A 22,559-nucleotide genomic window follows, 5' to 3' on the forward strand; every position below is an offset into this window, starting at 1 on the left:
GTTTGGTTAGTGCCCCTCTGCATTGGAGATCAACAACGTAAGGTGTGTAGCCTACATGCATCGTGTCTTTTCAAAATATACTCCCATCTTCACAAAAATGTAAAGTTATGACTAAATAAAAGTTTAGCTTTATCACTTTTCCGAAAGACCCGAGGCCACCTATCCTTTTGTCGTGTTCACAGATCCCTAAAACTTCATTTGCATAATTTTAATATCGCATATAACCCAAACTATTTCAAGTGTAGATCCTTACTTTCCTCCGGGGCTGAATAGCCATTTAGGTTTTGGCTGACAGAAGTGTAGAACAGACTTTTTAGTTAGTCCAGAGCTGCTCACAGTGAGGATGATAATTCTTCATTTAGCAGCTCATATGGCCTGTAATGACGCCCAACAACTGTTTTTTCATTGCACATTACTGTAACTAATTAAATTGTTCCGACTGCTATTAGACAAGCAACATCTGGGGTTGGGGCACTGAGAAGAAGCGAAGGCACAGATACTGGCAGAAGGGAAGGGAAAAACAAGAAGGAGGGAAGGTGTAAAGTCAGAGTGAGGAGAGGGGCCTGGGGGGTCAATTAGGGAAATGAAATCTCATCTTCAGTGTGGGACAACATACATCAAGCAGTGGCAGCCCCGCCTCTCCGCCTGTCAATCCCACCTCAGTCAGAACGACCAATTAAAGCAAAGCTAATCTTCTGTTAACCCCTGGATGGCCTCACTAACACAAGTGAGCTGTATACAAGGACCTAGTATATCACACACGTGCTGCACAGTGGATTTATATTTGGGTTTCCTGACTCAGAGCATTATGCTTCTGTCAGAATCAATTCTTTTCAGGGATTGTTGCGAGAATTTTCCTTCTATCGTGACGTGATTGTGACGTTTTGTCACCTGGCGATGAGACAGAATATCTCTTGTTGGTGACAGATGTTCTGAGCTAACACAGGTATTCATATTGTATACCTCTTCAAATGAACAGAAGCAGTGAACATCAACATTGAGACAAAAGCGCTGAACAAAAATACCTTCAAGTACAACCAAGGAAAAAAGAAAAATATGGATATGTCATTTTAGAGGACATGTCACCAATGTTGCTTATTGCCTCTTTTATCCAAATTGCTTCAAAGCCATAAATCACTTGGTCATTTCAGCACTCTCTTATATGCAGGCTGTAGCGACATACAATGCCATTATTTCTAGATACCTGTAACTCTCATTCTGTGAGTTACAGTTCTCCCATTAGCCTTTTCATGAATCGTCCTAACTTGCAAGAATATAGCTAATTGTTCATTTGAAATCTTCATGTATTGGAGCAATGAGAGGAGAAGAAGATGAATAGCAAGGGGGAGGTTATACGGCAGTGTCAGGTGAGGTGGTGATAAAGATTGATGTGTTTCCCTTCATCACCTAACCCTAACCCTTACGCACATACAGGCATGCAAATACATGCACACAAGCCCATCTGATTAAACTCCACAAACATGGATTGGTGGGAGTGTTCATTGACCACGAGGCTAATTGAACTGTCTCAACTCTGACGGCTTGGAGTGTTATGGGGAGAATGATGAGGACTCGTTAAATAAGCAGGAGTAATAGTCAGAGAACGGATGCGCAGGAAGGAGGAAACTGATTGGGATAAGAGTCATCATTCAGAGGTATATAGTCATGTCTGAACAAAATTGCGTGGTGGCAATAATGGTCTGTCGATCCACACCCTTGGGGCGGACTGAAATATCCCAGGTACTGTTTGATAGTCAAGATCCCCAGAAGATGTCTTCGACCGACTTCTAGCCTGACAAGAAGTTGCACTTTTAGAAAAGAAAAATAACTTTTGCTTGCAATAACTTTAATGATATCCTGTGCCAGTCAAATATAGACTAACTCTGATTGACTTGCATCAACATCCACACTTTGCCCATCAGTAGCTGAGTGCTCTCCAGTCTTGCAGGAGTCTCGCTTGATTGTATCGCTGGGTTAAGTAATGTTGAATGTGTAGCTATTTGCCTAAATGCATTTGGTATTTGCATATTGCACCTTTATTATTTATAACATTTGGAGCGGTGATTTAAGTTTGACACTAACCGCTTCCCTGGACTAGATTTGGCACATGATATGGTACTGAGCATCCATTAGGGTTGTGAAGTTAGCTTGTGTTGTGTACCACAAAGAAGGAGTTACTCATTTAGTGAAGATGGCACATGAATCAAGTTGCCATTGCAACTTTTTTTTAAATATATTTTTATTATATAAGACGGTTTCAACCTTCCTATGAAGAAGAACCATTGTGTATACAGAGTTTAAGGTCCTTTACAGCCATCGTGTATTTGCGTTAAAGGAAGAGCATATTTGGATAATGAGTATTTTGGGAACCTGACCCTGCAGAGCAGTCTGGGTGTCCCACAGAGCAACAGATGTTTAACTACTCTGCAGCCAGCACTCTGCCGCCCCGTCACTGCCCCTGTCTTTGCGTGTTAACCAGCTCTACGTGTGTCTGTCTCCTCCTCTCATTCACAGACTTCTGTTTAGCACTAATTGGCTCTGTGACTCCTCTCCTCTCCCCCTCCACTTCTACCCCGAAGCCTCATCTCATTGTACTGTCATGTCACTGTTTACCGTGCTAAGTAATAATCATCCAATCTCAGCTCTCCTCCTCCTCCTCCTCCCTCAACCCCCGCCCCTCCCTCCTGTTCTCCTCCTCCTCCGCTCCTCCCTCCTGTCCTCCTCATTATGGCGTGGTCTCACTTGTGACGGCCGTCATTAATCAACTCGTTTTGAACGACGTTGAACCTTGCAACCCTGAACACCCACCACTGCCCAACCAGGAAATGTTCTATTCCCCTGCGGTCCATTAGGCCAATCAGAGCAAAACTGGGTCACGACAATAGATAGAACAATAGCAACCAAACGCAGATATGAGACTGGAACCCACAATGGGACACAGACAGCAGGAGAACAACAGGCTTTATTAGACTCTAGAAGTTGGGGATTTTCTTCTCGCCTTATTATCTCCTGGGATACATAGTCATATTTGACTTTAATACCACAGTGGCCACATTAATCTGTGTCACTTACATCTGCCAATGAGGGCCACTTTAGTCACTATCATGGTTAAACACCAAATTTGGAACATTTTGAAAGATTTGGGTGGAAAACCCTTTTTCTTTCAATAAAGGAGTTGATTCCATTTATATTTCTGGCAGCAGTATGAGCTGAGTCGTTGCTTTAGCAGTGTGAGCTAATGTTCCAACAATTCTGAAAGTGTTTTTGGCCACTGCAGTTGTGAATTATTAAAACAAACTCCTGCGTGCTATCAAACTGTTTTGAATTAGCCTCTCCCGTGCACCACCGTGCAACGAAGGCGTAACCTCTGTGCGAAGGAGGCCTGACAGAGTCGCCCACTGGGTTAACCTCTCTTACATTTGTGTATGAATAGAAGCAACATGAATGGGTTTTTTTTACAGCTGAGGGCAGAGAGGAGCTTTGAGTAGCGGCTCTGTGTCTCCCAGACTCGCTCTTGTCTGTTTTGACTCTGTGGTTTGCATTGTTGCTCTTTCCTATCTGGTGTGTGTGTGTGTGTGTGTGTGTGTGTGTGTGTGTGTGTGTGTGTGTGTGTGTGTGTGTGTGTGTGTATGTGTGTGTATGTGTGTGCATACAAATGTGTTTGTGTGTTCTTTCATCTTCAGAAAGAAATAATACACTGAAGACTTATAGTACAGCCCGTGAGCTCAAATATTGAAATACCAATTTGGTTGACGTTTCAGATTATTTTCATTTATTTAATGCGACTGACCAGAACAACATTCAGGAGCACTTCAGAAGTTTTGAGTTCAGGACTGGCCGACCAAAACTAAAATACTCAATGCACTACTATAACTACTACAATAACTACTGGAAGTGTTGCTTAATCAAGATGAGCTGGACTTCTGCTAAAGCGTTTGACTTTGTTCAAGCCAACTTTAAATCAGATATTCAAATGTATTAGATTGTAAATCAATGTAATGTAGTAAATCAATGTATTCAATTGGTTTGTATTTGTTGAAACAGCCCTGATTCATGACTTCTGGTTTAATAAATGTCGTTATAGATGAAGGAATGTCATTCAAGAAAAACATTTCCATTCTAATCAAACAAGACATATGTTGACCTCACACAAGCGATCGCTCCATCTGCAGAGTATATTACTGTTCAAAGTATCAGGCTATGAATGCAATCTATATTTGAATAGATAAAATGATATGAATAGGCTACAAAGACTTTTTTGTAAAGGGTTATAAACAAGGCAATTTTAATGACCATAAATCACAATTCCAATCTATTACCACACATAATACCTCCCAGTGGTGTTAATTTTTTTTAAAGCAATGATTTTAATATCTGCTGAACCTTATCTATGATGTGATATTTGTGCTAGGATGACAATATATGTTGGACAAACGTTATTAAATAATGAGATACGCTCTCCCATATCTAATGTAGAACAGATCACAGAGCATTAATTACTTTACAGCTGGATTTTACCACCTGGAACTTCACACATTACTGTGACCTGTCTGACCATCAAGGGCATGGAAACAAAGGGCCTCATCGCTGAAACATAAAGCATCTATTTTGCCATAAGTAATGTCATGTAATTCATTTGCAATGAATGACTTCCTCGTTAAGATCTTCTTGTTAGAAAACACTGATATATATATATATATATATATATATATATATATATATATATATATATATATATATATATATATATATATATATATGTATATTAATGTGGGTTTAAGTTGTTTTGTATAAAACATGACTTTCACACTTTCACCACATAATGACAGACAGATATTCTTGTTGATTTCATATTCTCACAGATTTAAACAATTGATTATGTCAACAGCAGCATAATTACCAGACTGACACATCACAAACGTGTGCAAAGTAGCCAGTAAGACCGCTTTCTCACAGGTCAGCCATTCCTTATAGTCAAAGCTTCTGACTCTCCTGTGCTCTACCTGTGCTGCGCCGTGTGTGTCTATCAGACTCTCAGTAATGATTGATGACATAACATGTTCATTATTAACCTGTTATTCCTGAGAGGTGACATTAAACAGGAAACATCAAAGCCTCTTCATATGCATGTGTGTCTTATAAGTCAAATAAAGAAAGAAGCTTTATCACTTGCTCAGTTCATTAAACTAAGTCTTATCTTCAACTGCTGTTGTAATTAACAAATTCAAATCCTTTTGATTTGCAACTTGGAGAACATTGATTACTTAAACTAACGTCTGAAAACTGTCATATGATTGAAAATACTCGGACAATCATTTGTCTTGATGGTCATACAGTATAAACACATGCCTGCACCCACATATGCATCTATACGCCTTTAAGTGTATATGTTGTGTAGTTCAGCAGCTGTCGGTGTGTTTGTCTTTGAAGTGAGAGCAGTTTGTTTTCCCAGGCCTCTGACTGTCTCTTATCTGTCCAGTAAAAACCAGCAGGAAATCCCCACTGGTTGAACTGTGGCGGCTCGATGCAGATTGGACGCTGTTGGTGAAACAGAATAAATTCATCTTGTGAAGTATTACATTGAGATATTGTTCCAGATAACAAAGGAGTCAGCTTTAGGTTGGCAACAATAAGTCTTTTGCAAAACTGTATGCATAATATAATGTACAGTTTCATCCAGTTATGTACTAGCTCATCCGGCCCTTGCTGCATGCCATCCTCTCTTTCCTCGCTTACTTGTTATTCTCCAGCTGCTCTAATAAACACAATACAATAATACAAATAATTAAAAGTCTACTTATATGCAGGTATCTCACTACCTTTTATCAGAATCCTTGCACATTATAACGTGTGTTGTGATGGAGCTGGTGATTGACAGCTGCTCCAGGACTTTGTCTCACCTGTCCATATACTTTGTGTGTGAATTTGGTCGGCTGGGAGAGAAAATGAGTTTACTCTGTTGTCAGTTTACTGCCCTTTATCTGCCCCATGGTGTGGTGATGACCGATAATCATAGCAGCAACCGCTGATAAGAACCGCCGGTTACTGTCAACCTTAGTGGGCCATAAAATGTAATGAAGACTTCGTTGTAAAAAGATGAATTTCGTCATACAGTGAGATTACAGTATAATCAACGCAATATAATTTTCAAGTGTGTGTGAAAAGTTACACTTCAATCACACTTGAGGCATGGGATGATATTTGAGGTCAAACTGCCAGACAGATGAAAGACTCCGAGACTGAAAGATAGAAAGTCGTCATGGATTTTTAATGCTTAAGAAGAAATGAAACGTAAATAATGATTACTGTTGATAGTGTGTGTTTGTAGACTGTAACACGCAGGAGTGCACTAATTCCTACAATTAACCCTTCACTAGAAGGAGCATACCCGGCCCTTGTAGAGCTCTGGCCAATCACGACGCAGCAGACTTTATAGCGCTATTGTGTGCGAGTAATTTCTCAGCTCACTGCTGGAGGGGAAGTGTGTTTTTTTTGACGCAGACGCTAAAGAGGAGTAAGTCCGACACAAGACATCTCTTCGAGAAAAAGTCGTGAGAATATATCAGTTTCAGACAACTTAGCGAGTTCAGAAACTGGAGACACTTCACTTCAAAAGTTTTTTTGTTGTTTTTTTTTTGAAGCCACAGAATGACCACCACCATGGAGAAATCTCAAAACTTTCGTATTGATGCGCTACTGGCGCACGACGTGGCGCAGAGGACGGACAGTGATGCTGCGCCCCCGGGCTTGTGTTACAGCAGAAGTCCCGGCGGCAGTCCGGTGTCGAGCCGCGGCTCAGAGTCGCCCTCCCCTCATCCCAACCCAACAAACCCCTCTGCAGCCCTGCCGGGAGTCCTGTCCAAATCACAGCTCTTCAGCTTGTCCCAGTCAGGCTTCACTGCTTTGCACCAAGGGGGTCTCCTCGGAATGCACCCGGGCTCCATGTATCCTCTGGCGGCCCTCGGAGGCCAGCACCCCGCCTTCATGTACCCCGCTTTTACGCAGCTGGTCCAGCCGTACCCGGAGCAGCTGAAGGGGGCCATGGCGACGCACCCGCTGGAGCCCTGGATCAGAGCCGGCATGGTGATACCCAGACTCGGAGACTATGGAGGTGAGCGAAGCTCCTGAACTTTATCGCTCTCACTTCCTGTACCTGAAGAGGGCGAGAAAACTACAATGCTTTATGTTTATCCAGAGGTTAAACAAGCCCTTCCAAATGAAAATCAAAAGGTCAAAGTTAGCTAAAATATAAATAATAATAATCGGTATATGCTACTACTACTATTACTACTATTACTACTACTACTACTACTACTACTACTACTACTACTACTACTACTACTAGTTTAAACGTACATTATTATATTTAAGTCATGACATTAAGTATAATCATGTAATACTAATAAACTACAAAATTAATGTAATTGTAACTATTTTGTATAATTATTTACATTTACAAATATAATCATAATAATAATAAACCTGTACATTCTAATTTCCATAGACATATTTTTTTGTAATTCTGGACACCTAATTAACAGTAATTGATCATATATTTGTTTCCCTTTATTTAAAATTGTATATAACTCAAGCAGTTGCTGTGTGTTTTGTTATTTATTGTTTAATGGAAAGGTCAACAGCCATTCATGTCTTTACAGCTTCTTAACACCTGTGTGCTGGTGTTGGTTTTTGAAGAGCCTGTGTCATTGAGATGCTGCCTCTTAAGAACAATGTACATCATAAAAAATGCAATATTTATTGTATAAAGGTAACACCTGAAATAGATGTACTTAATCAATTGATAACATTTACAATGTTTTCATTAAGGTAATGGTCTCCTGTGGTGTTTTATTACCCCTCCAAAGCAATATCCTCTCACCACGACCTCACATCATGGTAATAAATGTTAACGGACAGAGAAAACAAGATATACAAGCAGGAAGACAGATGGGCTACCTGGCCTTAAGGGAAACCAAACTGGAAGATTTGGGGAGGATTCAATTGAAGATTTTCTTTTAATACTTTCTGTCACTCTGTATTCTTTCAGATTTTCACTTTTATCATCGGCCTCTTCTGATTATAGGCCCATTATCCATAATAGTTGTAAGCGGATAAAAATGATAGAATAACCTAACTCTCTTCCTCTCGGTTTTCCCCGTTCAGTCCCGATCCAGGCAGGTTTGTTGGGGAAGTGTCGGCGGCCCAGGACAGCTTTCACCAGCCAGCAGCTGCTGGAATTAGAAAACCAGTTCAAGCTCAACAAGTACCTATCCAGGCCTAAACGCTTTGAGGTGGCCACTTCACTCATGCTGACTGAGACTCAGGTGAGACAGAGTCAGAGCCTGTCGGATGTACTGTATTGAACATTGGATCACATGGAACATTGTTGTTGTAGTGTGAGTGTATTCCTTCTATCCCCATCCTTCCAAGTCACTGGCAAGTTGTGCAGTATAGTAGCTTCCTCTTCTTAAGAAAGGGTTATGGTGAACTGCTTTTTCAACATTCTTCCCATCCCCATGCAACAAATCCCTTCAAAAAGAAGGAGAACACATTTTTGCACCCTGAACCCCACACAACTAAATGTGTTTACACGGTTTAACTGTCATGATACCTGTTGTTATATTCCCCCAGGTTAAGATCTGGTTCCAGAACAGACGTATGAAGTGGAAGAGAAGTCGCAAAGCCAAGGACCAAGCATTGCCTCTGACTGACACGGAAAGAGCTGGAAGGGATATTCACTGCACCAAGCCTCGGAGTGATTCACACAGCTCGAGCCTGGAGGATGAAGAGGAGATAGAAGGGGATGAAGAGGATGGAAAAGAGGAAATAGAAGTGCTGAGGGCAGGCTCTTTAGGCTCTGTAGGCTTTACGAGGCATGCTGGAGGAGAAACAGGGAACTACAGTTCTTTTTCTGAGGAGGAACTGGAGGAGGGAACAAGAACAAGAAGTGGGGTTTTTGCGTAGTTATAAAGTTAGGCATGCTTTTATTGTACATCATTTTATGTTTATTACTCTTGAGGAAACAATACACAATGCAATTAGGTGCAGAAACATGGTGGCGTGAAGAGGATCCTACATTTTTCACAGCCCAACATTGTGCCATATCTGTACTTGGTGTGCCCAAATTAGCAAAAGAGTATGTTAACATCTGCACATTGGGCTGGATTTGAAAACTGAAAACATCAACCCACAATAATGCCGCATTTATGAACTTAAAAAAATAGAATGGTTTAATGCTAAGTAATCTCTCTGAGTTAAGACTACACACTCAACCAATAATTCTGAATTATAATGGGCATTTTTTTGTGCATGATTTACTCGTGATTTAAACAGTATAATAATACTGAAAGCTTATGTTCCTGTTTTGTCATTTGCAATGAACTAATTTATCTATGAATGTACATGTACTTAAAGTGTATAAAAGGGTGTGATGATAGCACTTTCATGGTAGTGGATAAAGAGACAGAAATACTATCTTGGAAATTTGTGTTGTGAAGAGTGTCAGTGTTACATTGGTGTCAGGTCTGTTACAAATGTTGGCAAATATTTCACCATTATTTGAATTTTTCCATATTTGTAATAAGACAAATAATGGATTCATATTCACCCAAGGTTTTGGCTATATGACCATGAGGTACAATATTCAACCTTTTGTTTTGTATCATCTTTTTAAAACTGCATGTTATATTTAGTTTACTCCACAGACACACGCTCGCACGCTCGAACACACACACACACACACACACACACACACACACACACACACACACACACACACGCACAGATATGGCTGCAGCTACTCCATGGTTTTCTGTGTATTTTGTAAACTGCTCTCATATGAAGCGTGTTATGTTGTCAATATATAATTTAACATTGTGTAATTTAATATATTTTACTCTAAACGCAACACTACTGTTTTTGTGGAGGTGAATAGTTTGAAAAATAAAGTTGTATTCATATGTGTTGAGTCTAATCAAAAGGAGTCAATGGCAATCAATGCGATTCACAATTAAAGGGACAGGTCATATTTATAACACAGAAGCAATGCAATGCTTTCTGACTGGAGGGCGATTCCTTAATAACCTCTCAACAAGTCTCATTAACGCACAACTATGATTTAAATGATCGTATGTCCCAGTTGTAAACACTACCTAGTATATATCAAAAATCTTTATATCAGTTCGCAAAGTGTAAATGTCCCTCCTCCACTGCTGTAGTTACTATGGTGATTTCAAACAATTGCTTACTGCAGAGGTAAAGCCGTGGTCGAGAAACTTTTGATTGTTGTTATCGGTGTTTTCACACCTGGATAGGAATGAACAACTTGGTTGTTTGACGTTGGAAAGAAGGTAAGGATACGTTAGTGTGTTTAATGTATTATTAAGTGTAATGTGTGCAGCTGTCAGCCCTCTATCCCCGCGTTAGCTAGGTTAATCATTAGCTTCGAGGCCATAGCGCCAGAGGACTGCGAGGACAAGTTAGCTAGTTAGGTCAATAGCAATGGTCTTAATTGATGTTAATTCCAAAACACTCTCAATGTCGTCCTCGGTGTAACGCCAGCTATGTTTTGGTTGGATGGCACTCAGAGTTAAACTTGATAAATGTGACAACTCTGAGAATTTACAAGTCCTCAAAACCACTGAAAACGCCCCTCTGGAGTTTATATGTTGTCATGTTGTCCTTACGCTGAATGACTTCTGCCTTTTTCCAGCCATGTTCGCTGAGGCTCGGGGGCCTGAACCCTCGACTTCAGGAGCACCGTGGACGCCCTCCACCCCTGGGAAAGACAAAGTAATGAAAGTACGAATTGAAACAGATTGGTGCCAGTATTAATGAATAACTTGTGGTCTGCTTTTCATTAGTAACATACATTTTTGCTGAACCTGTCAGTTGTTGTCACTCACTGAATAAGCAAAATGGCCCATGAGCCACAGCAGTCTATACCTATATCTATCATTTAATTACACAATTCAGTGCCTGTATGGATTGTGGCCTTTTCCGATATAGCTATCAGTGTGGCTGTTCAAGCTCTGCAATAAACATGAAATACTAAATGTTCAATTTGCAATGTCTTCAGGGCATCTCCTGAAGTTTCTTGAAAAGTAATTTGCCTCCATAACTTTTCTAAAAGTCACATCATCTGCAACACCCCACTCTGCAGGATCCAGGGATTCGCCAGAGGCAGCGGGGTGAAAAGTATCGACGTCAAGCATCCAGCCAAAGAAGCTGTCTCTTAGGGTTGGAATTGAAGTCAGAGCTGATCTGGGAGGAGTGGAACCTGGGGAGCGAGTTCACTAAGACATTAGTGTTAAAGAATATTCATCACAAGCTGCAGAAGCTACATGTCAGGTTGTACAAACTCACATGGTCATAGATATGCAAACACATATATAAGCGATGTATTCACGCAATCTCTTATCTTTGACCCCTAACAGGCCTCCAGCGTCCAAGTTTTTCACCACGTTCATTCCTGAAATAATAGTTCTCAGCCCAGGAACTTCTTTCTCCATGCCAATCTGCTTTAGACCACTCCAGAGGGTAAGGCATCACTATCTTATACATGACTGCATCTATTAATATATCTTTATCAGTTTTTCAGAGTATTGTGGCCCAATGTGAGCTGAATTGACATTTCTAGACAAATATGTTTACAGATACCAGACAGATACAGATACTGTAAAACTAAATATTCAGGGTGGATGGGAGAATTACAAAAAACTAACTTAGTACATTCTAGACTGTTATCGTCTTTTTGTAATGAGTATGTAGTCTTTGTTGAGCTGACAGCACCATAAGAAGCAGATGTGGCTTTAAAATGATGAAAAATCATCGTCCATATATAAAAGAGATGTAACATGATCTACTCTTCTCTCCTGTCTTTTTGTCTGTCTGTGTCTGTCTGACTTCTTGGGACAGTGCGAGTATGAAGACAGCATTGAGTTTCAAGGTAAAGATGGCAGGCTGCAGGTTTGTCTTCGTGCCATCATTCCCTGCCATGTCCTGGAGGTGCCTGACTCCGTGCTGCTACCACTCTGTGCTGTTCAAAACTCCTCCAATACTAGTTTTCTGTTCAAAAACGTCAGGTATGTATGAGTGTGTTTTAAACTAATGCAAGAAAGTAACAGGGATAAATAACCTGGGAGGAAAGGTTGCAGAATACTTCATATGAATATTTAGTACTTTCTCCACTTAACTCTTGTTAATCAATCCCTCTCTCCTTTGTCCGTGCCCTCCCTATTTTCTGCATACTCTTCCCCCAGTAAACTCCAGACATGCTTCCAGTGGAAGTGCACAGCACCGTTTCAGCTAAGCCCTGAGCAAGGCCTGTTGAAGCCCGGTCAGGAGTGTCACATCACTGTGGTCTTCCGACCACAAGAGGCACTAGTGTACCAGCAGCAAGCCAACTGCACTTTTGGAGAAGAAGGGGACGAGGAACAGAGCTGCTGCAGTGTGCTGCTGCAAGGACTAGGTACTGTTACTAGCACTAACATAGGAGACAGGACAAAAAGACAACAATAACCCACTGATTTTGTTTAAATATAGAGTATGTGGTTATATAGAAGGAGACGATGGGTAAATAGGAACCAATACTCTCCCAATACTTTCCTCTTGTCTTGTCTCTGACTTCCTTCTCAGCCAAATACCCATGTCTTCAGCTGAGAAGTCCAAGTGCTAAAGATGAAAAAGAGCACTGTGGTTCAGAGCTGCACTTTGGCTCTGTGGCTGTCGGACAAAGTTTGCAGAAACACTTTGACATCGTTAACCCCTCCCCTGTAAGTAGCACACAAAGATACACAATTGCAAACATACGCTCTCAATGAACTTCCCTATCATCGCTCTTTTTGTCTCTCTCTTCCAGGTAACTGGGTTGTTCTCCCTTTCCCGACTGTCCCGTGGGGTCCATTTGTTGGAGTCAGAGTTTGGCTGTGATGTGACCAAGGGCAATGTGCCACCTGGAGGATCGCTACGCGCTTTAGTCACCTACACTCCTGCTGTGGTGGATAGTGTCTCTATTGAGTACTTGTCTCTAAAATGTAGAGGGGCATTAAATACAACTGTGCTCAAGCTCACTGGAACGTGTGTAGGTAAGGGACACACTTTAATGAACACACACATGAAAAAAGAAAGGGAATCTCCAGCTGGATACATACATACACACTTGTTCTTTTTGTAACTAGGTCCCAAAGTGTCCTTGTCCTCCTCTGTGCTGGACTTTGGCTGTGTCGAAGAAGGAGGAGCAGTCGTACAGACAGTGGATCTGGTTAATTCTGCGCCTGTTGAGGCTTTCTACCAATGGGACCTTGATTGTACTGGGAACAGTGTGTTCAGCATCCAGCCAGAAAGTGGCACCGTATGCCCACACAGCCTAACCACGCTGAAGGCTGTCTACAGGCCCACGCAGCCTATTGTACATCACAGGAGAGTGACATGTATCATACTGCATAGGGTAGGAGCCAATATGCAGATGCATACACACTCATAGCACACCCACAAACGGCAGCAATATTCATTGTATCCACCTAATTGCGCTTTCCTGTAGGACCCCATATTCCTTGACCTGATTGGTACCTGTCATTCAGAGCAACGGCAACCAGTCATACTGAAACCAGAGCACTTGGTCCTGTACAAGCTTCACTGGTACCGCAGACATGACCCGCCAGGCACTCTCACTGCCATGCAGCGAGAAAATGAAGTACACTTGGACCAACAGGGAATGCTCTGCCCAATGGAGGTAACGTGCCAAAGAGAAATGAAACGTGCAGATTTGTCTTGATTTTAAATGATTCCTAAGAAATAATCAAATCGCGTACACCGTAGGTCACTAGTAAAGAGTACAGTATATGTTTGGTATTTTCTCTCTCACCCCTTTTCCGTATACTTTTTTAGAAGTCATACCAGGAACCAGACAAGAGAACTCCCGTGGAGGAATATTATCAGTGCTGCTTGGGTCGCATGGATCCCCTCTCTTGCAGTTCTGTACCCTCCCCACATGTATCCGTGGTGCCCAGTGAGCTACTGTTTAATCACAAAAAATCTTCATCCACTTCTTCTCAGCCTGTCTCCATCAGCAACCACACCAGAGGGACACTAAGGTATCAGTTCTTGAACTGGATTGAAGCTTTTCACTCTGGCACTTCGAGCGCACACGTTGTGTTTCTGAATAAAACCCGACGAGAACATCTGTTATATTGTTTTTCTTGCTCGATCTGGTTTCTGTTGCATGTGATTCTGCTCCAGCCTGGTGTGGACTGCTGCCCAAGACTCTCCATTCACTGTCTCTCCCTCATCATGTGACCTGGCTCCTCTAAAATCCACTTCATTCAGAGTGACCTATGACCCTAAGCAGCTCAATACTCTGCACGGAGCGCAACTTGAGTGCTTTGCATTCTATAAGGTAATGCTCTTTAATAATCTATAGATGAAATTCCATCACATCAAGTGATTGTGCCTTTCTCTTTCTGAATAAATATCTGTAAAAAAAATCATTCAAACCATTCAAATCTGTCACCTGACTTTGTGGAAAGGTCAACTACAAAAGAATAACAGTATAATGCAACACATTTGGCTGTGACTCTATTGTGTTTCTTCTCTGGATGCTGCAGGACAATCATCAGATAGAGGACCGACTGCTAAGTCCACCTTGGTGTGTGACTGTCAGAGTCACAGGCCATTCCTTTCAGCCAGGCAAAGAGCATTTCATCCCATGTTGCACCTTGCAGCCTCCCCAAGTGGTGAGATCCAAGCAAGAGGAATAACTCAATGTTACATATTTGTCTCTTTCTTTTGAAGTCCCTCATTTGTCTGTAGTTGTGCTGTTCTTTCAGTAAACAGGAAAAAAAAGGAAGATGCTATTTATGCTAATTTTCCCAGAGAGAAAAAAGATGAAGGCCTTGTGAAACTGAATATTTTCTTTGAAATCTGTTTAAAGGGCATTGAAACACTGCCTTACACTAAGATACAATACTCTGGTAACTGTAATACCTTGTTCTTTGAAGGTGTTTCCATACCTTCGTGTTCTTTCCTATCGGACAGTGCTCCTCCAGAATCGTGGGGACCTGCCCCTCACTTTCTGTCTGGACCACAGCTCAAACCCTGCATTGGCAGAATCTGTGTCCGTAGTGCCGAGCTGTGGTCTGATCCAGCCTGGGAAACACCAAATCCTCACCCTCAGAACAACCCCGATGGAAGACAGTCCCAAACAGGGATTCAGTTTACACCTTCAGCTCAATGCAACTAAACAAACAAAGGTACCATACACACTACACACGGGTACACAGAGGACAAAAGCTGGAGCACTCACCACACTTTGCTTGCAGGTTAGTTTATCTGTGCATCTGTTTCTGTGCCCTTTAGGAACTGATAGTTGTCAGTGTGGTGGAAAAACTGTGTGTGACTCTGGAAGGAGACAACAGTTTATATTTCAAGCCGACATCTCTGGGCTTTCGGACGCAGCGATCCCACCACATCAGGAACCTCAGCCGCGTCCCTCTACGGTCGGTTGACACCATGTTTGTTATTCCAGTGCTGTATTTGTGACATTTGTCAGTGTATTGTTTGTAGTCTGGACTTATCTAAGCATCATTTATCTTGTCCATCGCTGGCTTTCTGTGATTGTCCTTTATGATAGATTCCAATGGAGCATCCCAGAGCCAGACCAGGAGCTTATCTTTGTTGAACCAGACGCTGGTGAACTGCATCCCAATGACAGCTCAGTGAGAGACTGAGAGAATCATGTTTATTAAAGAAGAGACTGTGCTGTTGAAGAAATATCTGACTTTATTTACCTTTTTTTTGTACTATTGTTTGTGATTGGTTGGCATTACAGGTCCAGATATGGTACTTCAGCCCACTGGAAGAGAAAACATACACATTCAAACCTACTCTCACCTTCTGGCCGAGCCAGACTCCTGGATGTAACGAGTCACACCTCACGCTTGAAGTGGTGGGGTTGGGCTCTAAAGGATTCATAGAGGTGGGACTGTGTGTGTGTGTGTGTGTGTGTGTGTGTGTGTGTGTGTGTGTTGATGTATATGTGTGACTACTTGAACTGTATGTAAACTTTCAAGCAGTTTATGTATCTTTGTCCACCCCAGGCAGAGAAAGCAGTTCTGGATGTGGGAGAGATTCTGGTTGGATGCTGTCGGGCAGTTCAGGTTCCTCTGGTGAACCACAGCCCCTGTTCTGTCTCCGTTCGTCTCTCTGTGCAGCAGATGCTTCTGGATGAGGATCTTACTTATGACCCCGGGACTGAGCCAAAAGGTAGTATCTTTTCCGTGGTCCTTGCTTTCTTTTGCATGCTGTATTTACATGTTTGCTCAACCCTCAGCAGAGGTTTGATTTCACTCTGTCCGATTATCAGTAAGGCAAACAAAGTGATCGCTGCACAACTTATGTGCATGTTATGTTATGACTGCCCGTCAAACCATTGTAACTTATCATTAATGCGACCAATCAACCATTTAATGTGCTGTAAATAAAATAAAAAAAATTTAAAAAAATCTGTTAGGGTAATCATTTAAACATAAAACTGAAATTGGTTCCATAGTGATTTGTTTGAAAAGTAACTCTAACTACGTAAATAACGCAAAGCCAGTTCCAGTGCTGCGACCTGACCTGCTCTAACTTAACTAAAAAGCATGGCCAAATAAAAACCGACATAGAGTGGAAACAAGATGGAATACCGACCACAACAGATACAGATGTGGTCGCTCCAGTGTTGTAGACTAACATTGTCCTGTCTGGCCCTTTAGCCATAGAGCTGGACTGTGAGAGGGGAACCATCGTCTCTCACTCCACAATGCTGCTGCGCTCCACTGTGAGACCACACAGACGAGCCCAGTACCTGTGGACCATCAGCTACCAGATGCTGAATGCCAGTGGTAGATGGAAAACACAAACACTACACAACCGAATGTATTCTGTTATTTTGTTTGCTTTGACTTCATACTTAATGCTCTTCCTTTTTCTATATCTGTTTATCTCTCTCCCCAGGATTTGTGTCATCCCCTCCGCAAGCAGTGTGTGAAGTTCGAGCTAAAGGCGTGTTCCCCACCCTGCAGGTGATTGATGTGTGTAGTGGTGGCAGTGTGGGCAGACTCAGCAAGGTGCACGTGTGGAAACTCTTCTCACTGGACAGACTCAATGAGCACATCCTGTCCAACCCATCCCCTGCAGAGCTCACTTACAGAACCTCTACCAGAGACAGGTGAGGGGAAGACTATATGAATTCTCAATTAAATATACTTTAACAAAAAGAAAAGAAGAAAAAGAAATAGCCCTAGATAGATTATTTTATGTGAGTTGTTGAGGTTTTGATTTTCAGTCACTGTTGTTTGTTTTCCTATCATTATTTGATTGTTTTTATTATTGTAAAAGACAATGGGATAAGACTTGAAAATGATATGTTGTCTTTATGTCTTCTCTTCCTGCATCTAATCTGAGCAGTTCTCCTTCAGTCTTCACTAAATCCATGTTGGACTTTAACTTCAGTGGCACTCCCCTAAATTCAGAGCCCTCCGTTTTTATGTTGATGTTTCACAACCCGGGCTCCATCCCTTTAGACTGGTGAGTAAATAGCAGAATGTCGAGAATACAGTCAATCTGAAATAAAGATGACTGCATTCAGCCTATTATTTATATTTCTCTCACATTGCTTTATGTATGTGCAGTATACAGGACAGTGTTCTCTTCTCTGGATTGTGAAGTAGGGAGGAATTTGAAGGGACTTCTACTTATTTTTGATTTAATGATCGTTGACCTTCTTTTCAATATCAGGGCTTTCTTGTTTCCAGTGGACCAGCAGATAGAGTTGGAGTACTGGGCAGAGACAGGAGAGTTCAGCAGCACTGAACTGTACCAGATGAAGGTCAGGCATGTCTTTTCTTTAAAACAGAAATGCATTTTAGATTTGAGTATGTGATTAAACGTGACTGAGACTTTAATATTTAAAAAATAACCTTTCCTAATACCTTAATGACACTAACCTTACATATCTTTATATCATTGACAGGTTCAAGACAACCATCTGTTCAGCGTTTCTCCCCATTGTGGCACTTTGCTCCCTGGCCAGCAGAGGGCAGTACACTTCACCTACAGGTCAGTTATTTTTGCAAGGAATGAAGCAGAGCATAATACACAAGACACTTGTTGTTATTATATGCAAGGAGGAGAGTTATGTAAGAGCAGATCATACTAATATTATGATCCCCCAATAATCTAAACTTTGTCCTTCACAGCCATAACTTGGTCGGGACAAATCGGCTTCCTGTCATGCTCAAACTTTCCTACGGGAGAGAGATCTTGGTGAGGCAGAATCTCATTTATTCTCAGTCTCACAACACCAACACCAAATTTGATTGACTATAATAGAAACATCTACATTCAAATTATACTTTTGTTTCAGTTCAATGGTTTGGTTCCTGTTTATCCTTTGATCCAATATCACCTACTATGTGACTCGGTGTGGTCATATTTGATGTTCAACTTATATTTGATGTTAACTACACATGCACGTGATGTGGTTCTGTGTGCAGCTGAACTTTCAGGGCTGGACGACAGAAAAAGACCGGCCATATCTCCACTTTGCCTCCAAACAACATGTCTTCACCTCTGTCACTATTGGGGACTCTACTCCGCCGAAGCAGGTGTGTTAGATATCTCCGACATGAAGCCTATGAGGAGTGGCCTATTCACAGTGAACTGAAATATATCATATATTATATACATGTGTATATATAAACTCATATTCAGTGAAACAGCTTCCACAGGTATCCTGTTATTTGACTTGCACCACTGGATTCCATCATGAAGCTCAACATAGTTATGATCCACAAAGCAGCAACTGTCCCATACAATGAGATTAAACATAATTTTTTATTTTGTAAAATGCAGTTTCCCTAATACCTATGTTTGGAAATCCATTATTGCTGATCGTTTAACTGACATGTGTTCCTCCCAGTTAAAAATACATGCAACTGTTAACAGTGACACCTGAGCTTCCCTGAAAGGCTAGACGAAACCAGCGTGACTTGGCATTTCTTTTTTCTGCAGGTGTATGAACTACACAATTGCGGTTCAGTGCCAGTCCGTTATGAGGTGGACACGGCTGTGTTGTCACAGCTCAAAGTGGACAACTTTAACCATCCAGTTCTGGTCTGCCTCAATCCAGAGGGAGAGGTCCTACCTGGGAAGACGGCCACGCTGGAATGGATCTTCTCTCCATTGGAGGCTAAGGTGTACCATGTAAGGATTGAGCCTACCTTCTTGGCCCTCTTACCATTGCCCCCTTAAGCTTTTTATACAGCTGGTTTTCGGCAGTATGTATTGTAGGCCCCATGCTTCTTCCCCTTGTTCACGTTTTGTAGCATTGTAATCAAATGTAGAGCAATTTAGAAATGAAGCTGGCACAGACAGATACAGAATTTAATGAGTTTTTATTGATTGATTTATTCAGCATGATGACGCATACCACCATAACATTGCTACCATTAGCTAAGTACCCCCGTGTCCAATCCTTGTGATTTTCAGTCTGTCTTTGTGCATCACCAGGTGGGTATTCCTATCCACGTCCAGGGTGGAGACCCTACGCTGGTGGTGTTTGAAGGACGTGGTTTTGATTCTCCGACACTGAGATCTACAAATCCATTCAACTGCAGCGATACTAAGGCATCTATACCCTATGTCAAGAGAGTGCCTTTCCCGGGACAGGTGGGAGCAGTTCTTGTCTTTCCAAATCATTTTTTTAAAACTTTAATTGAATCTGCTTAATACCAGCAGACTATTCCGAATAAGTCTTCTGGTTTTTGTATCTGTGACCATTTGAGCCTTTATGTGTTCATCTCAATGTGTGTGTGTGTGTGTAGGTGGTATTTCTGTCAGAGGACAGTGTCTCTCTTGGCGACATCCCTGTCTGCTCACGATCTTCAAGACTCCTCTTTCTCACCAATGTGTCCCACACAGACTCCTCTGTCCAGTATAAATGGGACAAGCAGAGCTATCAGCAGGTACACAATGGTGCACGTGTAATAACATCCTATGTATGTGTGTAAATTATATATATATATATATATATATATAATTTATAAACTATACATGTATGTATGTTAACTTGTGTATATATATATATATATATATATTTTTTTTGGAAGAAGAAGAAGATACAAGCAGATCCTCCCCGCTATGTCGCTATGTGTCGGACCGTCTGTCATACATCTGACATCACAAATATATATCAGGAAATCTCACATATTTGTTTGTGTGTTTTGCGTTATGTCAGGTGTTGCAGATCAATCCAGAACAAGGAGTTCTGCGTCCAGGGGAGAGTGCCCTTTGTGTCCTTACCTTCACCTGTACTGACTACCCCACTTGTTATCAGCTAGATGCCATCTGCCAGGTACCACAGCAGCGCCAGTGTAGATCTTTTTTTGTTTTTTGCCAGTGAATTTTAGTCTAATATTCAATGGCATTTTTTAAATTCTGCTTTGGCAGACAATTGTTTGAAGTTAATCTTTTCTACAAAGTACGGAGTACAGTGTTCTCTCCTCCCCTCTTCAGGTTATCCAGGAAGCCGAACTAAATCTGTATCGTGATGCTTCGCAGCGTTGGGAGGAAGAGAAAAAGAGACAGCAAGATGAATTCACTATCAAGGATTACAATCTTACAGCAAGCCAAAGAGTTCTGATAGATAAGGTCCTTTCTTCAAGTTCAATTTGATATTTTTCAACAGCGATGACACAGCTTTCTCCGCCATAATCATCCATTGTCTTGTTACAGGAACCTGTAAGAGCTCCAGTAAGAAAAGGGCCACCAATCAGGACATACAAGGTCTTCATTTGCTCTCTCTTGTGAAACAAATATGAAAGTTATCAAATGCAATTCATAGACAAGCAGTGCAGAACAAAGACTTGGATGCCTCTCTTTCTCTCCCCTCCAGACTCTTCCTCCCATCGGTGCGAGTGGTAGCTGGGAAACAGTGGGCACGATATGCAACAAGATGACAAGAGCCGAGCGTCGGGCCCAGCGAGAGAGCGCAAAATCCCTGAGGTGCCCGGACCCCCCACAACCTGTTCTGCTGCATCTCGGGGTTACAGCACACTCTCACAGGCTTCTGGAGTACCTTGCTGAACAGTCCGATGAGCACTACAGGTATAGGACATGAAGTTTATTCTTTACATCACAGGCACAAAGACAGACTGAGCTTTAATGCACACCACAGAAACATTTACATGTGTGCTGTCTTACTAAGATGCTTCCAGTCAGTCATGCCCCAGCAACCTGAAGCATCTTCTCTTCGCACTTCCTCTCCTGCTCGGCGGCCCTCAACGACACACGGCGATGAGAGAGACATCACCATGCATGCACTCACCTCTCTGCTCAGGTAACACTTACACAGACACTCAGAAAAGACTTGGATTCAGACATCCACCCTGACATATGCACCGAAGTGAACCTAATGGAGATGATTGAATTTGCAGTTGAGCATTGTGGAAGGACATTGTATATTTGTGTGTGTATTAATGTGTCTCTTTCCTTTTACCAGGGGCGTACTAGATGATCCAGCCTTCACCCATTCTATGATGACTTTGCCATCAAAGCTCATCATTTACCGGCTGCAAAAAACTAGTTCCTCTCACTGCCCCACATCTCCTTCTCACCATACACCTAAACCTCAGGTTCTGTTGAGCGTGACAGCTGAACAGAAAGAACAGCACAGCACAGTGGACAGTGAGGGAACTGCAGGCCGTCTGGGAAACCAGCTCCCAACACAAAACACACCACACGCTGAGCACGCGCCTGCGGACATGAGTGAGGATGTTTTGCTGAACACCCTCCAGAACCTGATGATGGAAGCTGTCAGAGGAGAGCTGGTCCTCACAGCGTACCCCCGCACTGTTATTCTGCCACCTGTTTGTACCAGGTGAAGACAGGCGCACACTTTTAGTTGCCTTGGTTAACCTCCCTCCACTGTAAGTCAGAAATAAAATGTCTAACATATTGGCTAACATATTGTGTGTTCCATCAGAACTAGGAAGACGTCTAAAATCGTGGCGGAGCAGGGAGAAATGAGGAACAGAACGCAACCAGCAGGGACTTAAGTCTCACCAGCCAGCAAACGTCCCTCTCCTTCTGGTTTCATTCAAATGTGACTTATTGTGTGTCAGTTTCTCTCTTTTCCATGTTCTCTTCATCCAAACTGCAAGTTACTGGGACACTCCACACTGGCAATGATATAAAATGTTCCTACTGATATATTGTGAACTAGATTTTGTTTCTCATTGCATTTGTGTGATATTTTGCAAGACTGTTAGATAACATGTGGATGCAGTATTTTACTGCTTATTGCACAGAACCATTTACAGAACATTTGGATATCAATTTAAACATATCAGGTTTTGTCCCTTTCCTTTTTTTCAACTGTAGGCCTCGATTGCATCTTTTTTCATTGTGTTGCAATTTTTTAATCAAATTACGAGCAATAGCACTCATCAATATCAATATTGGAGTTTTTAAAGTGGGGGAATTTCTTAATAGCTGTTATTGACATGTAAATCTGTTAGTTT

General features: G+C 41.8%; 2 protein-coding genes across 3 annotated transcripts; both read left to right on the forward strand.

Annotated features, from left to right (window-relative positions):
• Window positions 1-6,634: 6,634 nt before the first annotated feature.
• Window positions 6,635-9,483, forward strand: LOC137783154 (motor neuron and pancreas homeobox protein 1-like). The gene is made up of 3 exons (XM_068572946.1): window positions 6,635-7,111; window positions 8,164-8,324; window positions 8,632-9,483. The coding sequence occupies exons 1-3, from the start codon at window positions 6,649-6,651 to the stop codon at window positions 8,962-8,964; spliced, it is 957 nt and encodes a 318-aa protein (XP_068429047.1). The 5' UTR covers window positions 6,635-6,648; the 3' UTR covers window positions 8,965-9,483.
• A 746-nt stretch (window positions 9,484-10,229) lies between these two features.
• Window positions 10,230-22,246, forward strand: cfap65 (cilia and flagella associated protein 65). 2 transcript variants are annotated; one of them, XM_068572664.1, is made up of 35 exons: window positions 10,230-10,349; window positions 10,712-10,800; window positions 11,162-11,349; window positions 11,436-11,538; window positions 11,917-12,083; window positions 12,261-12,469; window positions 12,637-12,773; window positions 12,860-13,085; window positions 13,179-13,447; window positions 13,541-13,732; window positions 13,888-14,093; window positions 14,239-14,395; window positions 14,604-14,732; window positions 14,997-15,248; window positions 15,355-15,494; window positions 15,629-15,713; window positions 15,827-15,973; window positions 16,095-16,260; window positions 16,752-16,880; window positions 16,993-17,206; window positions 17,446-17,565; window positions 17,776-17,866; window positions 18,011-18,096; window positions 18,237-18,303; window positions 18,534-18,644; window positions 19,051-19,242; window positions 19,549-19,707; window positions 19,863-20,003; window positions 20,276-20,392; window positions 20,554-20,688; window positions 20,773-20,823; window positions 20,933-21,144; window positions 21,245-21,376; window positions 21,539-21,916; window positions 22,022-22,246. In XM_068572664.1, the coding sequence occupies exons 2-35, from the start codon at window positions 10,714-10,716 to the stop codon at window positions 22,092-22,094; spliced, it is 5,268 nt and encodes a 1,755-aa protein (XP_068428765.1). In that variant the 5' UTR covers window positions 10,230-10,349; window positions 10,712-10,713; the 3' UTR covers window positions 22,095-22,246. The 2 variants fall into 2 exon arrangements, with proteins under 2 accessions (XP_068428765.1, XP_068428766.1); XM_068572665.1 differs by having other exon boundaries at window positions 10,712-10,791.
• The last annotated feature ends 313 nt before the right edge of the window (window positions 22,247-22,559 follow it).

Source organism: Clinocottus analis, unplaced genomic scaffold (assembly GCF_023055335.1).
Source record: "Clinocottus analis isolate CAN_PGR_092001 unplaced genomic scaffold, fCliAna1.0.p SCAF_12, whole genome shotgun sequence".
NCBI lineage: Eukaryota > Metazoa > Chordata > Actinopteri > Perciformes > Cottidae > Clinocottus > Clinocottus analis.

Coding starts and splice junctions, on each gene's coding strand:
- LOC137783154 (XM_068572946.1), top strand. CDS start 6,649: ATGACCACCACCATGGAGAAATCTCAAAACTTTCGTATTGATGCGCTA. Junction 7,112..8,163: donor CAGACTCGGAGACTATGGAG/GTGAGCGAAGCT, acceptor TTCCCCGTTCAG/TCCCGATCCAGGCAGGTTTG. Junction 8,325..8,631: donor TCATGCTGACTGAGACTCAG/GTGAGACAGAGT, acceptor ATATTCCCCCAG/GTTAAGATCTGGTTCCAGAA.
- cfap65 (XM_068572664.1), top strand. CDS start 10,714: ATGTTCGCTGAGGCTCGGGGGCCTGAACCCTCGACTTCAGGAGCACCG. Junction 11,350..11,435: donor CTGCAGAAGCTACATGTCAG/GTTGTACAAACT, acceptor GACCCCTAACAG/GCCTCCAGCGTCCAAGTTTT. Junction 18,304..18,533: donor CCTACGGGAGAGAGATCTTG/GTGAGGCAGAAT, acceptor TTCTGTGTGCAG/CTGAACTTTCAGGGCTGGAC.